This window comes from Schistocerca serialis, chromosome 2 (genome assembly GCF_023864345.2).
Source record: "Schistocerca serialis cubense isolate TAMUIC-IGC-003099 chromosome 2, iqSchSeri2.2, whole genome shotgun sequence".
Classification (NCBI taxonomy): Eukaryota; Metazoa; Arthropoda; class Insecta; order Orthoptera; family Acrididae; genus Schistocerca; species Schistocerca serialis.
The window spans coordinates 1,088,623,702-1,088,639,411 of record NC_064639.1 but is presented as its reverse complement, the minus strand read 5'-3'; the positions used below and the strand labels follow the sequence as shown (position 1 = coordinate 1,088,639,411).

At 47.7% G+C, this 15,710-nt stretch overlaps 1 protein-coding gene across 1 annotated transcript in view; it reads left to right on the top strand.

The window, feature by feature from the left end:
- LOC126458532 (serpin B3-like) overlaps positions 1 to 15,710 on the top strand; it is a 128,174-nt gene that overhangs the window by 36,062 nt on the left and 76,402 nt on the right. The window contains exons 5-6 of the mRNA XM_050095639.1: positions 236 to 450; positions 1,074 to 1,259. Of these exons, the coding sequence (XP_049951596.1) occupies positions 236 to 450; positions 1,074 to 1,259 (401 nt within the window). The remainder of the gene's footprint in view (positions 1 to 235; positions 451 to 1,073; positions 1,260 to 15,710) is intronic.

Sequence of the window (15,710 nt, the reverse complement as noted above, 5' to 3'; positions counted from 1 at the left end):
GTCACAGCACACTAAGCTACGATACCTTTCAGCATATCAAATTGCGAGGTGACACAGTTGACCCAACCATATAGTTGGAAGAATTGTCAGAAATCAGACTGAGCAATATCTCGCACACATTATCTAACTGGAGGACGGAGAAGAGACTCGTGCAAGTTAGTTTTTGGTTTTTGCTGACATTTCATAGAATGGAGGAAACAAAATGTGACTACATTAAGTCCGTGCTTTCTTTTAGGAGTTCTGGGTGGTCAGACCCTGATGGTGCTAGTCAATGCAGTCTACTTCAAAGCAGAGTGGCAGAAACAGTTTAATAAAATGAACACTGCGCCCAGACGTTTCTTCACGGATGCTGGCCCCGCGACTAATGTTGATATGATGCAGATACAGAGCAAATTTAAGTACGCAATGAGGTACGATCTGGATGCACAGGTCCTCGCCCTTCCCTATAAGGTATTGTGCGGAAGTAATCATTTATGTTCAGACAAAATGTGAACCTATGATGTTATGAAAATATTATTTTGGGGGGTAACGTTTTGTGACTTTAAACCTGCTATTAAATGCAATGTTTCTGAATTAGGACCTTATTACCTTGCGTCATGGGAAACTCTGATTGTAAAATATCTGAAACAGATTGAGTAGCCTCTGCTAAGAAAAATGTCGAGAGTAATTTTAGAACTTTTTTTAACTACTGTAACTATTTTTTATTACGCTGTGCATGATCCTTTAACGTTAATGATGTTATTTTAGTAACAATGTATTTGCTTTTTGTACTGTCGAACGTATGCATCTCCTGCTAAACTATTTTACATTCCTCTCTTCTTGATCAAAACAGGGAAACAAATTCATCATGCTTGTATATCTACCAAGACAAGCAGACGGTTTGAGGAACCTTGAGAGTAAACTTGCAGAGTTAAATGTGAGAGATGTCACCAGTAATTTTTTTTATTAAGCTGTGCATGATCCTTTAACGTTAATGATGTTATTTTAGTAACAATGTATTTGCTTTTTGTACTGTCGAACGTATGCATCTCCTGCTAAATTATTTTACATTCCTCTCTTCTCGATCAAAACAGGGAAACAAATTCATCATGCTTGTATTTCTACCAAGACAAGCAGACGGTTTGAGGAACCTTGAGAGTAAACTTGCAGAGTTAAATCTGAGAGATGTCACCAGTAATATGTACAAAAATGATGTACTTGTCTTTTTACCTAAGTTCAAAATGGAGTATAAGAAAGAGCTTAATGAACCATTGCAACAGGTACGTATTACCCACTTTTTTTCTTCTAAGTATTGCGTGTAGTTTTTAACATATGAGCAAGGTTGTTGTGTTGAACACCAAGGAACTACTATGAACGACATAGTAAAACTGAAGAGAATATGTCAATTTATAAGTTAATTTTACAATGGCAGTAGGAAACTGAGTGCATACCTACGCCGACATCACATCATCAGTTGCGTTAGCCATCCAGAAAGTTACGAAAGCACAGGTCATCTTAGTTCATTGCTTATGTAAAATGGTAACATATGTTGGCTGCAGCACGAACCTATCGGGGCTGGAAGGTGACAATGCGGCTGTGAAGGAATGTGGGCTGTCAATGTCGTTAGTTATATACAGGGTGTATCAAAAATGACCGGTATATTTGAAACGGCAATAAAAACTAAACGAGCAACGATAGAAATACACCGTTTGTTGCAATATGCTTGGGACAACAGTACATTTTCAGGCGGACAAACTTTCGAAATTACAGTAGTTACAATTTTCAACAACAGATGGCGCTGCAAGTGATGTGAAAGATATAGAAGACAACGCAGTCTGTGGGTGCGCCATTCTGTACGTCGTCTTTCTGCTGTAAGCGTGTGCTGTTCACAACGTGCAAGTGTGCTGTAGACAACATGGTTTATTCCTTAGAACAGAGGATTTTTCTGGTGTTGGAATTCCACCGCCTAGAACACAGTGTTGTTGCAACAAGACGAAGTTTTCAACGGAGGTTTAATGTAACCAAAGGACCGAAAAGCGATACAATAAAGGATCTGTTTGAAAAATTTCAACGGACTGGGAACGTGACGTATGAACGTGCTGGAAAGGTAGGGCGACCGCGTACGGCAACCACAGAGGGCAACGTGCAGCTAGTGCAGCAGGTGATCCAACAGCGGCCTCGGGTTTCCGTTCGCCGTGTTGCAGCTGCGGTCCAAATGACGCCAACGTCCACGTATCGTCTCATGCGCCAGAGTTTACACCTCTATCCATACAAAATTCAAACGCGGCAACCCCTCAGCGCCGCTACCATTGCTGCACGAGAGACATTCGCTAACGATATAGCGCACAGGATTGATGACGGCGATATGCATGTGGGCAGCATTTGGTTTACTGACGACGCTTATTTTTACCTGGACGGCTTCGTCAATAAACAGAACTGGCGCATATGGGGAACCGAAAAGCCCCATGTTGCAGTCCCATCGTCCCTGCATCCTCAAAAAGTACTGGTCTGGGCCGCCATTTCTTCCAAAGGAATCATTGGCCCATTTTTCAGATCCGAAACGATTACTGCATCACGCTATCTGGACATTCTTCGTGAATTTGTGGCGGTACAAACTGCCTTAGACGACACTGCGAATACCTAGTGGTTTATGCAAGATGGTGCCCGGCCACATCGCACGGCCGACGTCTTTAATTTCCTGAATGAATATTTCGATGATCGTGTGATTGCTTTGGGCTATCCGAAACATACAGGAGGCGGCGTGGATTGGCCTCCCTATTCGCCAGACATGAACCCCTGTGACTTCTTTCTGTGGGGACACGTGAAAGACCAGGTGTACCGCCAGAATCCAGAAACAATTGAACAGCTGAAGCAGTACATCTCATCTGCATGTGAAGTCATTCCGCCAGACACGTTGTCAAAGGTTTCGGGTAATTTCATTCAGATACTACGCCATATTATTGCTACGCGTGGTGGATATGTGGAAAATATCGTACTATAGAGTTTCCCAGACCGCAGCGCCATCTGTTGTTGAAAATTGTAACTACTGTAATTTCGAAAGTTTGTCTGCCTGAAAATGTACTGTTGTCCCAAGCACATTGCAACAAACGGTGTATTTCTATCGCTGCTCGTTTAGTTTTTATTGCCGTTTCAAATATACCGGTCATTTTTGAAACACCCTGTATGTTATGCGTTATGCAGTCTCATAAGCCTAAGATACTGCAGATGTACTGTGAAACGATATTACAATAGCAAGCAGAAATAATTTAAAGATTTAGTTGAAAATTAAAGACCAAAAATTTCAATGGTCGGATGACAGGATTCATTGTTCAGTACACTAAGAAGAACTTGGTTCTAAATTTTCGGGGACGCAGCATATGAAGAACTGTGGTAGGAATAGCAAAATTTATTAAGATGCACTCTTTAGTCGACTTTCAGTTTTCTGTAGAACTGAATGATGACCATGGAGATAGACGCTGAAGACCCAAAGAAACTGGTACGTTTAGGACCCCAGCGAGTAAGCGTAAGTGCCGAAGACGACGTGACATGGACTTGATTAATGTCTTAAGAAGAGCTGAAAGGGACTGACACCATGAATCCTGCAGGGCTGTCCACAAATTCGTAAGCGTACGACGGGGTGCAGATCTCTTCTGAACAGTATATTGCAACGTATCCCATATCTCTGTAGTTTGGTGGCCAGCGGAAGTGTTTAAAGTGGGAAGAGTCTTCCTGGAGCCAGTCTGTATCAATTCTGGAAGTGTGTCGGAATGCACAATGGAGATTAATGAATGCAGCTGATCAGACAGTATGCTTACGTACGTGTCCCCTGGCACAGTCGTATCCAGTCACATATCACTCCAACTGCACACGACCCTCACCATTACAGAGTCTCCACCAGCTTGAACAGCCCCCTGCTGACTTGCAGAGTAAATGGATTCGTGAGGTTGTCTTCATACATGTACACGTCCACCCGCTCGTTACAATTTGAAACGAGACTCGTCCGATCCGGGAACATGTTTCCAGTCATCAACATTCCAATATCGGTCTTGACGGGCCCATGCGAGGCGTAAAGCTTTGTGTCATGCAGTCATCAAGACTACACGAGTCGACCTTCGACTTCGAAAGCCCATATCGATAATGTTTCGTTCAATGGTTGGCACGGTGACAGTTGTTGATGCCCCAGCATTGAAATCTGCAGAAATTTGCGGAAGGTTTGCACTTTTGTCACGTTGAACGATTCTCTTCAATCGTCGTTGGTCCCGTTCTTGCAGGATCTTTTTATGGCTGCAGCGATGTCGGAGATTTGATGTTTTACTGGATTCCTGATATTCACAGTACACTCGTGAGGTGATCGTGTGGAAAAATCCCCACTTCATCGCTACCTGGGAGATGCTGTGTCCCATCGCTCGTGCGCCGACCATAACACAACGCTCAATTCACTTCAGTCTTGATAACCTGCCATTGTAGCAGCAGTAACCGATCTAACAACTGCGCCTGACAGTTGTCTTATATAGGTGGTGCCAACTGCAGCGCCGTATTCTGCCTCTTTACATATCTCTGTATTTGAATACGCATGCCTGGATCAGTTTCCTTGAAAGACAGTGCTCACTGCCATTAAAGATAATCGCAATACTTGAAAAATTCGAATAGTTTCCTAAACGTTTTGAGGACACCGTCACTCTAACTTCTGTTTTAGAGATGTTTCCAAGACAGCTTGCCGTTTCAATTGAAAGCGCCCTTGAGCACATGGCGATGTACTTGACTGACCTGAAAAGTAATTCCCATTTTAATGACATATCCTTTTATGTTAAAACTGTCCAGGAATTCTACATTCCCCCCTGCGGGTTCGGGGGTTAGAATAGCCCCGCGGTATTCCTGCCTGTCGTAAGAGGCGACTAAAAGGAGTCTCAAATGTTTCGGCCTTATGTGATGGTCCCCTCTCGGGTTTGACCTCCATCTTTCTAAATTGTTCCGAAGAGTGAGCCAATTGGGGAAGGGCGCCTTACATGGTGCACTGTATCCGTCGTGCATTGAGACCTTTAGCCGGCTTTTTCGTCGTTGCAATGGTGTCCCGCTCGTTTTCGATCTCTTGGGCGAGGATACGACCCTGGGTGCGATTACCACGCTGCACTCTGCAGTGTTGCTTTTAACTGCGACGATGACCTTGGACATTTTTGCACCTAAGATCCAGCACGGTAGCCAGTCCATTGTGGTGGGGCCGCCATGTACCCTGTTGGTTGTAACCCCCTGACAACACAGGGATCGTACTGCCGATACCTGAGCTGCACCCTCCCCACGTATGCCAAGGAGTAGATGCCCATCTCCCTGGGGCATCAGGACTCCCGGCAATGGCCATCCTGCCAGGTGGCTATTGCTGCGGCTGGGTGGCGCCCGTGGGGAGGGCCCTTGGTCGGAGTAGGTGGTATCAGGGCGGATGACTCGCAATGAAGCGTGGTACATCATCTCTCGCTGGCGGCCAGCCACCAGCAGTCTCTAAGCGTTCTCGAGCTCAATTTAATGCTCAGAAGTACGATCCGAAAACGTTCCCCTCCCTGGCCACGCCGTGGGAAGAGCGTAAGTCTCAGGATGGAGGTAACAGTTATTCGCCCCGATTCTTAGTTTGTACGAGAGCTGATGGGGAGTCTTTTCTCTCCACAAAGCCTCAGTTCTTCGTCGAGCATTTACAGGACAAGTTTGGGGAGGTGGAGGGCTTGTCTAAAATGCGCTCTGGGTCAGTACTGATACAAACGGCATCCTCCGCCCAGTCACGCAGGTTGCTTGCTTGTGACAAGTTGGGGGATGTTAACGTTACTATTACACCACATAAGAGTTTAAATATGGTCCAGGGTGTTATTTTCCATAGGGACCTCCTTTTGCAGTCTGATGACGAGCTACGCGCCAGCTTAGAACGTAGAGGTGTTCATTTCGTCCGGCGCGTTCATCGGGGTCCGAGGGACAATCAGGTTGCTACCGGTGCCTTCATCTTGGCCTTCGAAGGTGATACATTACCAGAGAAGGTCAAGGTGATGGTCTACCGATGTGACGTCAAACCCTATATCCCTCCCCCGATGCGGTGCTTTAAGTGCTGGAAGTTTGGTCACATGTCCTCTGGCTGTACTTCTAGCCTCACATGTCGAGATTGTGGACGCCCATCTCATCCCGATACTCCATGTGCCCCGCCTCCCATCTGTGTCAACTGGGGGGAGCACCATTCACCTTGCTCGCCAGACTGCAGCATCTTCCAGAAAGAACGCAAGATCATGGAATATAAGACCCTCGACCGACTGACCTACACTGAGGCTAAGCGGAAATTTGAACGGCTACATCCCATGCGCATGATGTCATCTTATGCCTCCACTGTCACTCCTGCTCCAGCTCCTTCAGCTGCAAGTCATACTGTCAGCTCTCAGAGTCAGAGGACCTCACCTGCCCCCTTGACGATGGGGGCCCCTTCTCTCGCTGTTGCTCCCACACCATCTACCTCAGGAGCAGCACCCACTAAACCACTGGGGACACCAGTCCCCACTTCTAAGCCGGAGAAGCGTAAGTCTTCTTCGGCTTCTCTCGCTCGGAAGGGATCCCTTGGGTCACTCCCTTCCCAGGTTCCTACCAGTGGCACAGCAGACACCAACCAATGGCTGCAGACGCCACAGGTCGCTGGTCGACGGGCTTCGCGATCCTCTTCGGTCCCGGAGACTGACTCCAATAAACCCTCTCAACGACGGCAACCAAAGGAACAGCGAGAGGAAACGACTTTGAAGACCCGTAAGACCCAGACCCCTGCGGTGGCACCTACTCCACCGCTACCTAAAAGCTCTGCGTCTGACAATGAGGTGGAGATCCTTGCGTCCGTTGAGGACCTCGATCTCGCCGGTCCCTCAGATGCAATGGATAGCACTTGCACGGGTGCTCCATCGGAGGCAGCAGGTGACCCAGCGGCGTAATCTGCGTTCCCAGTCCCGTCACGCCTTTCTCCGCCATGGACAATACCATCCTCCAGTGGAACTGCAGCGGTTTCTTCCACCATCTAGCTGAGCTCCGCCAACTTATCAGCCTTCACCCTTTCTTCTGCATTGCTCTTCAGGAAACTTGGTTTCCAGCAATGCGAACCCCCGCCCTCCGTGGCTATCGGGGTTATTATAAGAACCAGGCAGCATATGAAAGGGTGTCTGGTGGCGTCTGCCTCTATGTCCTTCACTCTCTGCACAGCGAGTCTGTCCCTCTCGACACACCTTTAGAGGCTGTCGCTGTTCGGGTGTGGACGCCAGAGGCTGTTGCCGTCTGCAGTCTTTACCTTCCACCGGATGGTGATGTCTCGCAGCATGTCCTGGCTGCGCTGATAGCCCAATTGCCGCCACCTTTCTTGCTATTGGGCGACTTCAACGCCCATAACCCTCTGTGGGGTGGGTCAGTGGAAACAGGTCGAGGCGCCACCGTTGAGCATTTAATGTCGCAGCTCGATCTCTCGGTTTTAAATGATGGTACCTTCACACACTTCAGTGTGGCGCATGGCACATACTCCGCCATTGACCTTTCAATCTGTAGCCCTAGCCTCTTACCGTCTGTCCAATGGAGTGTGCATGACGACCTGTGTGGTAGTGACCACTTTCCGATCTTTCTGTCACTACCACAGCGTCACTCTTCTGGGCGCCCTAGCAGATGGGCTATGAATAAGGCTGACTGGAACTTGTTCTCCTCCACTGCCGCTATTGAGCCTCTCTCTAATGATGACATTGATGCGGTGGTTCAATCGGTCACCACCGGCATCGCTACTGCCGCCGAATCTGCCATTCCTCGCTCCTCTGGGTCCCCTCGGCGGCGGACTGTGCCTTGGTGGTCGCCTGAGATCGCCGGCGGGCGCTACAGCGTCACAAGTGACATCCCTGCATTGAACACCTCATCACCTTCAAACGGCTGCGAACGCGGGCCCGCCGCCTTATCCGCCAAAGCAAGCAGGAGTGCTGGGAGCGGTATGTGTCCACCATTGGCCTCCATGTCTCTCCATCGCAGGTCTGGGCCAAGATCCGACGCCTCTATGGCTATCGGACCCCTGTCGGCGTCCCTGCGCTCTCACTGAATGGAGCAGTTTGTACCGACTCCGGCGTCATTGCAAACCGCTTAGCAGAGCATGTTGCTATGAGTTCCGCTTCTGCGAATTACCCCCAGGCATTCCGCTCCATTAAAGAGCGGATGGAACGTCAGAGCCTTTCTTTTCGCACCCACACTTCTGAATCCTACAATGCTCCATTCAGTGAGTGGGAATTTCACAGTGCCCTTGCCGCTTGCCCTGATACCGCTCCCAGTCCAGATAGCATCCACTGTCAGATGCTGAAACACCTTTCAGTGGACTGCAAGCGACGCCTCCTCGACCTGTACAACCGTCTCTGGGTCGAGGGTGAGTTTCCGTCGCAATGGCGGGAGAGCATTGTCATCCCCGTTTTGAAACCGGGCAAGAGCCCTTTGGAGGTGGACAGCTACCGCCCCATTAGCCTCACCAACGTTCTTTGCAAGCTTCTCGAACGGATGGTGAGCCGGCGCTTGAATTGGGTACTGGAGTCTCTGGGCCTTCTGGCTCCGTCTCAGGGTGGGTTCCGTCAAGGCCGCTCTGCCGCCGACAATCTGGTGAGCCTGGAGTCGGCCATCCGTACTGCCTTTGCCCGCTGTCAGCACCTGGTCGCTGTCTTTTTCGACATGCGGAAGGCGTACGATACGACATGGCGTCATCACATCCTTTCCACGCCTCATGGATGGGGCCTTTGGGGCCCTCTGCCGATCTTTATCAGAAATTTTCTGTCGTATCGTACCTTCCGCGTGCAAGTCGCGGCCTCATATAGTTCCTCCCACGTCCAGGAGACCGGTGTGCCACAGGGTTCTGTTTTAAGTGTCTGCCTGTTTTTAATAGCCATTAACGGGCTCTCTGCGGCCGTGGGAAATTCTGTCTCCGCTTCCCTGTATGCTGACGACTTCTGCCTTTACTACAGCTCTACTGGCATTGCAGCTGTTGAACGTCAGCTACAGGGCGCTATCCGCAAGGCGCAGTCTTGGGCTGTAGCTCATGGGTTCCAGTTTTCGGCAGCCAAGACCTGCGTTATGCATTTCTGCCGGCGATGTACTGTCCACCCGGAGCAGCGGTTTTATCTTGCCGGCGAACTTCTTTCAGTGGTGGAATCACACAGGTTTTTAGGGGTGGTTTTCGATGCCTGGTTGACTTGGCTGCCTCATATCCGGCAGCTTAAACAGGCGTGTTGGCGGCATCTAAACGCTCTGAGATGCTTGAGCCACACCCGCTGGGGCGCCGACCGATCTACCCTGTTGCGGCTCTACCAGGCGTTGATCCAGTCCAGTCTGGATTTTGGGAGCCTGGCTTATGGCTCAGCATCCCCATCTGCGTTGCGGTTGCTGGACCCCATTTTCCACAGCGGGATACGCCTTGCCACTGGTGCTTTCCGCACCAGCCCTGTGGACAGCATACTAGTGGAGGCAGGTGTCCCTCCACTGCGGTTACGACGCCAACAATTACTGGCTGCTTATGCTGCCCATGTTTTTAGCTTGCCCGGGCATCCAAATTACCGTGTCCTGTTCCCGCAGTCAGTCGTCCATCTGCCAGACCATCGGCCCCGGTCGGGTTGTCTGATCGCCGTACGCGTCAAGGAGCTTCTCTCCGGGCTTGGGTTTTTCCCTGTTCCACCTCCTTTCCGGGCACTTCTGCGTACACCCCCGTGGTGTGTTCCTCGCCCTTGCCTTCGGTTCGACTTGGCACAGGGCTCGAAGGACTCAGTCCCTCCAGAGGCCTTCCGCCGCCGCTTTTATCCCATCCTGGCCACGTATCAGGGCTCTGGAATTATCTACACTGACGGTTCGATGGTTGCTGGTCGTGTCGGGTATGCGCTAACTCTAGGGGACCATTCTGAACAACGTTCCTTGCCGGACGGCTGCAGTGTTTACACTGCTGAGCTGGTCGCCATCTTTCGTGCTCTAGAGTATATCAGCTCCTGCTCAGGTGAGTCCTTCGTTATCTGTAGCGATTCCCTGAGCGGTTTACGAGCTCTCGACCAGTGTTTTCCTCGTTCTCGTCTGGTGATGGCTATCCATGAGTCCCTGCATACTCTTGCGCGTTGCGGCCGCTCTGTGGTCTTCGTGTGGACCCCAGGCCATGTTGGGATACCTGGCAATGAGAATGTTGATCACCTGGCGAAAGAGGCCACTAGTAAATCATCTCTGGAGATTGGCCTCGCGGAGACTGATTTGCGGGCAGTCTTACGCCGCGAAGTTCTTTCGGTTTGGGACGCTGAATGGCGCAATCTGCCCACGCCCAACAAACTCCGTCCAATCAAGGCGACGACGACTGTGTGGCGGTCGTCCATTCGGGTCTCCCGCCAGGAGTCTGTTGTCCTCTGCCGGCTGCGCATTGGGCACACTCGGCTTACGCACGGCCACTTATTGCGCCGTGAGGACGCACCCCTATGTCGCTGCGGCTCCGTTTTATCTGTGGTCCATATTTTATTGGAATTTCCGCTTTTAGCTGTGCTCAGGCAGTCGTTCGCACTGCCTGACACGCTCCCTGCCCTTTTAACAGATGACTCTGCTACGGCTGACTTAGTTTTACGTTTTATTCCGGCAGGGGTTTTTTATCATTTAATCTAAGTGTTTCTGTTTTATCTTATTGTTTTGTGTTGATTCTGGCCTTTGGCCTCCGGTTTTAAACTGATTTTTTAATGTGTCTTAAGTGGTTGGCTTTTCCTTTTTTATTTCTATGGTCGGCCAACCACCGTCACACTCTGTGTGCTTTTAGTTCGTTTTGTCTGGTCTTTGTCTCAGTTTCTCTTGTTCTGTGTCGTCTGTGCTCTATTTCGTTAATCGTTTATTATTCTCTGTGGGTGTTTTTAGTACTTGGAAAAAGGGACCGATGACCGTAGCAGTCTGGTCCCTTTACTCCCACAAACCAACCAACCAATTCTACATTGTTTTCCACAGGTAGTTTCTACGTTCAAATGGTTCAAATGGCTCTGAGCACTATGGGACTTAACATCTGTGGTCATCAGTCCCCTAGAACTTAGAACTACTTAAACCTAACTAACCTAAGGACATCACACACATCCATGCCCGAGGCAGGATTCGAACCTGCCACCGTAGCAGTCTCGCGGTTCCGGACTGAGCGCCTAGAACCGCTAGATCACGGCGGCCGGCTATTTCTACGTCCACATCCACATGGTTACTCTGCAATTCATACATAAGTGCCTGGCAGAAGGTTCATCGAACTATTTTCATACTACTTCTCATACTACATACTCTCCAATGGCGCGTGGGAAAAAGGAACACCGAAATTTTTCCGTTCGAGGTCTGATTTCTCTTATTTCATTATGATGATCATTTCTCCCTACGTAGGCGGGTGTCAATAAAATATTCTAGATTCTGAAGAGAAAGTTGGTGATTGAAATTTCGTAAACAGACCTCGCCGCAAAGAAGACTGCATTCGTTCCAGTAACTGCCACCCCAACTCGCGTATCATAGCAGTTACACTCTCACCCCTATTGCGCGATAACACGAAACAAGCTGCCGTTCTTTGCACTTTTTCGATGTCCTCTGTCAATCCTACCTGGCAAGGATCCCACACCGCGCAGAAATATTCCAGCAGAGGACGGACAACTGTAATGTAGGCTGTCTCTTAGTGGGTTTGTAGCATCTTCTAAGTGTTCTGCCAACAAAGCGCAGTCTTTGTTTCGCCCTCCACACAGTATAATCTATGTGGTCTTTCCAATTTAAGTTACCCGTAGTTGCAACTCCGAGGTATTTAGTTGAAATGACAGCCCTCAGATCGTATACCAAAAATTTATCGGATGTGTTTCAGTACCCATGTGCATGACCTCGCACTTTTCTTTCTTTAGTGCCAATAGTCAGTTTTCGCACCATACAGAAATTCTCTCTAGATCATTTTGTAATTGGTAATGATCGTCTTATGATTTTACTAGTCGGTAAATTACAGCGTCATCTGAAAACAATCTAAGGGGTCTGCTCATATTATCACCTAGATCATTTATGTAAATTAGGAACAGCAGAGGGCCTATGACACTACCTTGCGGAACGCCAGATATCACTTCTGTTCTACTCGATGATTTACCGTCCATCACTACGAACTATGACCTCTCTGAGAGGAAATCACGAATCCAGTCACACAACTGAGACGGTACTCCATATGCACGCAATTTGATTAATAGTCGCTTGTGAGAAACGCTGTGAAAAGTCTTCTGAAAATCTAGGAATATGGAATCGATCTGAGATCCCTTGTCGACAGCACTCATTACTTCATGGGAATAAAGAGTTAGCTGTGTTGCACAAGAACGATATTTTCCGAATCCGTGTTGTTTATGGATCAATAAGTCATTTTCTTCAACGTGATTCATAATGTTCGAGTACAGTACAGTTTCCATGTCTCTATAATGAGGTTGCAAAAGTGCTTCAATATTTCGAACGACATATTTGCGTGTAAGACCTTTTTTGTATTAAGAAACTAAATAAGTGACAATTAAGTGGCACTTGAGTACGACCATTTGTGAAACTGTCTGCATCTGTCGGTATGCCTACGGTCTGTACCAGATAGAAATTATATAATGTCTTCATGCCAAAATAATTAAATAATACTGAAAATTCTTTTTGTTTGTGATTTATGTTGCTGAGAAATGTGAAATATAAGACTAAGTTGCGTACAGTGCTACTGCACTGACCCATGTAATTGTGGTGTGTTTGCTGTTCACTCCCCCCCCCCCCCCTTCGAAGCCCTCAGAGAGCATGGTGTGGCGGTGGGGGGGGGGGGGGTGGAGGGGGGAAGGGGGGGGGGGAATGTACAACAAGACTGAGCGCTGTGGCAGTCATACCAGGGCTCGGCCCACAAGCCGAAATCTTTCCTGCCCCTGATCTATGTATTCAGAATTTTATGTAATCTGAAGCAGATGCAGAAGTGTATTCAAGGTTAACATTTCAGCACAACCACACCAGAACATCATCTACAGCCTGTATTTAAGGAAAAATAACATAGCTGGTTTATCACATCTGAATGTTGGCTATTTGTGTGAAGATCGTGTTAGTGATGACTGGGTGTTGTGTGATGTCCTTAGGTTAGTTAGGTTTAAGTAGTTCTAAGTTCTAGGGGACTGATGACCATAGATGTTGAGTCCCATAGTGCTCAGAGCCATTTGAACCATTTGAAGATCGTGTTACGGCTTTTGTGAGCAGGAACTTCTGCCAGCACCTGACGGAATTCGACAGCAGCAGGATGGTGGTCAAATGATACTGCAGTTCATCGTTTCTACAACATATATTGCTGTTCGCCTTCGTCGATATCTCTGTCATTCGTGTTAATATCCAGTCAACGCAAGAACTCTGTGGTCTTGAGCGACTGCCGCCCGAGAGGACTGGCATATCGTCAGCTCTGCCATACGGGATGGTACAGTCACGTCACGTACCTTGACTGAAGAAATGGGTTTTTCTGAAGCCATACAATATCAACAGTAACAGCGTGGAGCTGCATGGACTCTGTGGTAGATTCTTTTATGTGTTTCTCTATTTTTTTGTTTGTCTGTTGTCGATGTATAATGCTCGCAGTAAAAGGTCGTAACAACGTGATAAAATTGTCTCTGATAGTGCTGTTAAAAGAATTACTGCTTGTTGCGCGTGTGAAGAGTCTTGGGAGAGACGGCTGGATATTTTTAGCAACTATTCATACATGAGATTGCAGGTTCGAGTGCTGTTGTCCACGTCTCTTCCCGTACACGTCGCATTCAATCTGAAACAATTCTGCTGTTACAAAACTTCCAAAAATACTAATAAAGGTCGTGACGCTGACCTTTGTTCTCATGACATAATAACGGTTTATTGTGTCTCTTGCACAATTCTCCACATAACATCAAAAGAAGCGAACAGAAAACTCCAGTTACCCTTAATTACGTGTAAACCACAGAGAGAGTAATATTCCGAGTCAATGATATAATTATCATGGAGTCTCTCAGATAACGTCTTTGCCACTTAGCTTTCTCACAGTCGATTCAGTACATTACATATTTATTACACTACAACTCTCAGCACAACTACCAAGCAGACCGCCACGGGACTATAAGTCCCACCGCCACACCTTCACCTGCCCATGTTAGGCAAAATTTTTCTGCCTGACTCATGTAGTACTATCACCGTCAGAGGGTGGTACGGGACTACAAGTCCCACCGCCACACCTCCAAAGTGAATTGCAGTGACGCAGTCACTGCCCTGTGGAAATTTACTGCCTCACCAACACAGTTAGACCGCAATAGACCGGTGATGCTGTATTGTAACATATCACCCCGGACTACAAGTCCATTAAAAAAAAAAAAAAAAAAAAGCACAACTACCATTGTCGCTTTATGCAGCAGCAGAGACAAGGCGTCAACGTTGGTGTGGCCAACAAGAACACTGGAAAAAGAGTGGCAGTGCATCAACTTTTCACAGCAGATTCGGTTGTTGATACAGAATCACGATGGAAGTATCTAACTGTTTCATTTGACATTGTCGTAAAGGTCCAGCGTTGCATGTGATGACGTGGTATGCTATTGGATGCAAAACATGGTCGCCTGTGCTACACATGGTCGATAATTTGGATAGTGGGCGTTACATATCTGGCTTCTTATGATTGGTGTTTGTGCGCTCTCTTAGAGATATCATTGGTATCATCCTTCAACAAGATAATGCAAGGCTGCAAGTTTTCTGTGCTGTCCTGAGCTATATCAATGCAGAGAGAGTTCGACTGCTGCCCTGGCCAGATCCCTCATCCACTGAAAATATCCCTTTAATGGCCACCAACAGACTGGTTTACCAGCAGTAGGCAGCCACTTGGACTGTAGAACCTTGACATAGAACTGAAGCACTGTAGAAAGATATACTCGTATCTGTAGTCCAAACTCCATTTGGCTTTAGACCCAGCCACGTTAGAGATATACTTGCTGCCAGAGGTGACTGCTCTGTGAGCTAAATTTCGCAACCTCTATACCCACAAATCACTTACAGAACTTAATCATTTTTTTCCTTCACTACTGTATACTCAAAATAAATAAAATTTCGTTATTGCCAATCCTTGCTGCTACTGCAACTCCAATTTTGTATTTACAGGGTGTATCAAAATTACACCGACAAACTTCGAAGGAATGTAGAAGGTGTCTTAAGGAACAAAATAAGAATAGGAGCCCATGTCCAGAGAAGTCATCCAATGACGCTAAAGAGCGTAAGAGTTACATGCACCAGAACCTTTATGTGTATATATAGAGATTTTCACAGGTCATGTTACACACCTCTAGAGGTTGTAGAGGGGACTTAGATCAAGTTTTACACATAAACCAATGCCCAGAGACGTGATGCGCTGATGCAGCCCTGGAGAATGGCGTATTGTATCACAGCCGTCCACAATACGAGCACAAAGAGTCTCTACATTTGGTACCAGGGTTGCGTAGACAAGAGCTTTCAAATGCCCCCATAAATGAAAGTCAAGAGGGTTGAGGTCATGAGAGCGTGGAGGCCATGTAATTGGTCCGCCTTACCAATCCATCGGTCACCGAATCTGTTGTTGAGAAGCGTACGAACACTTCGACTGAAGTGTGCAGGAGCTCCATCGTGCATGAACCACATGTTGTGTCGTACTTGCAAAGGCACATGTTCTAGCAGCACAGGTAGAGTATCCGGTATGAAATCTTGATAACGTGCTCCATTGAGCG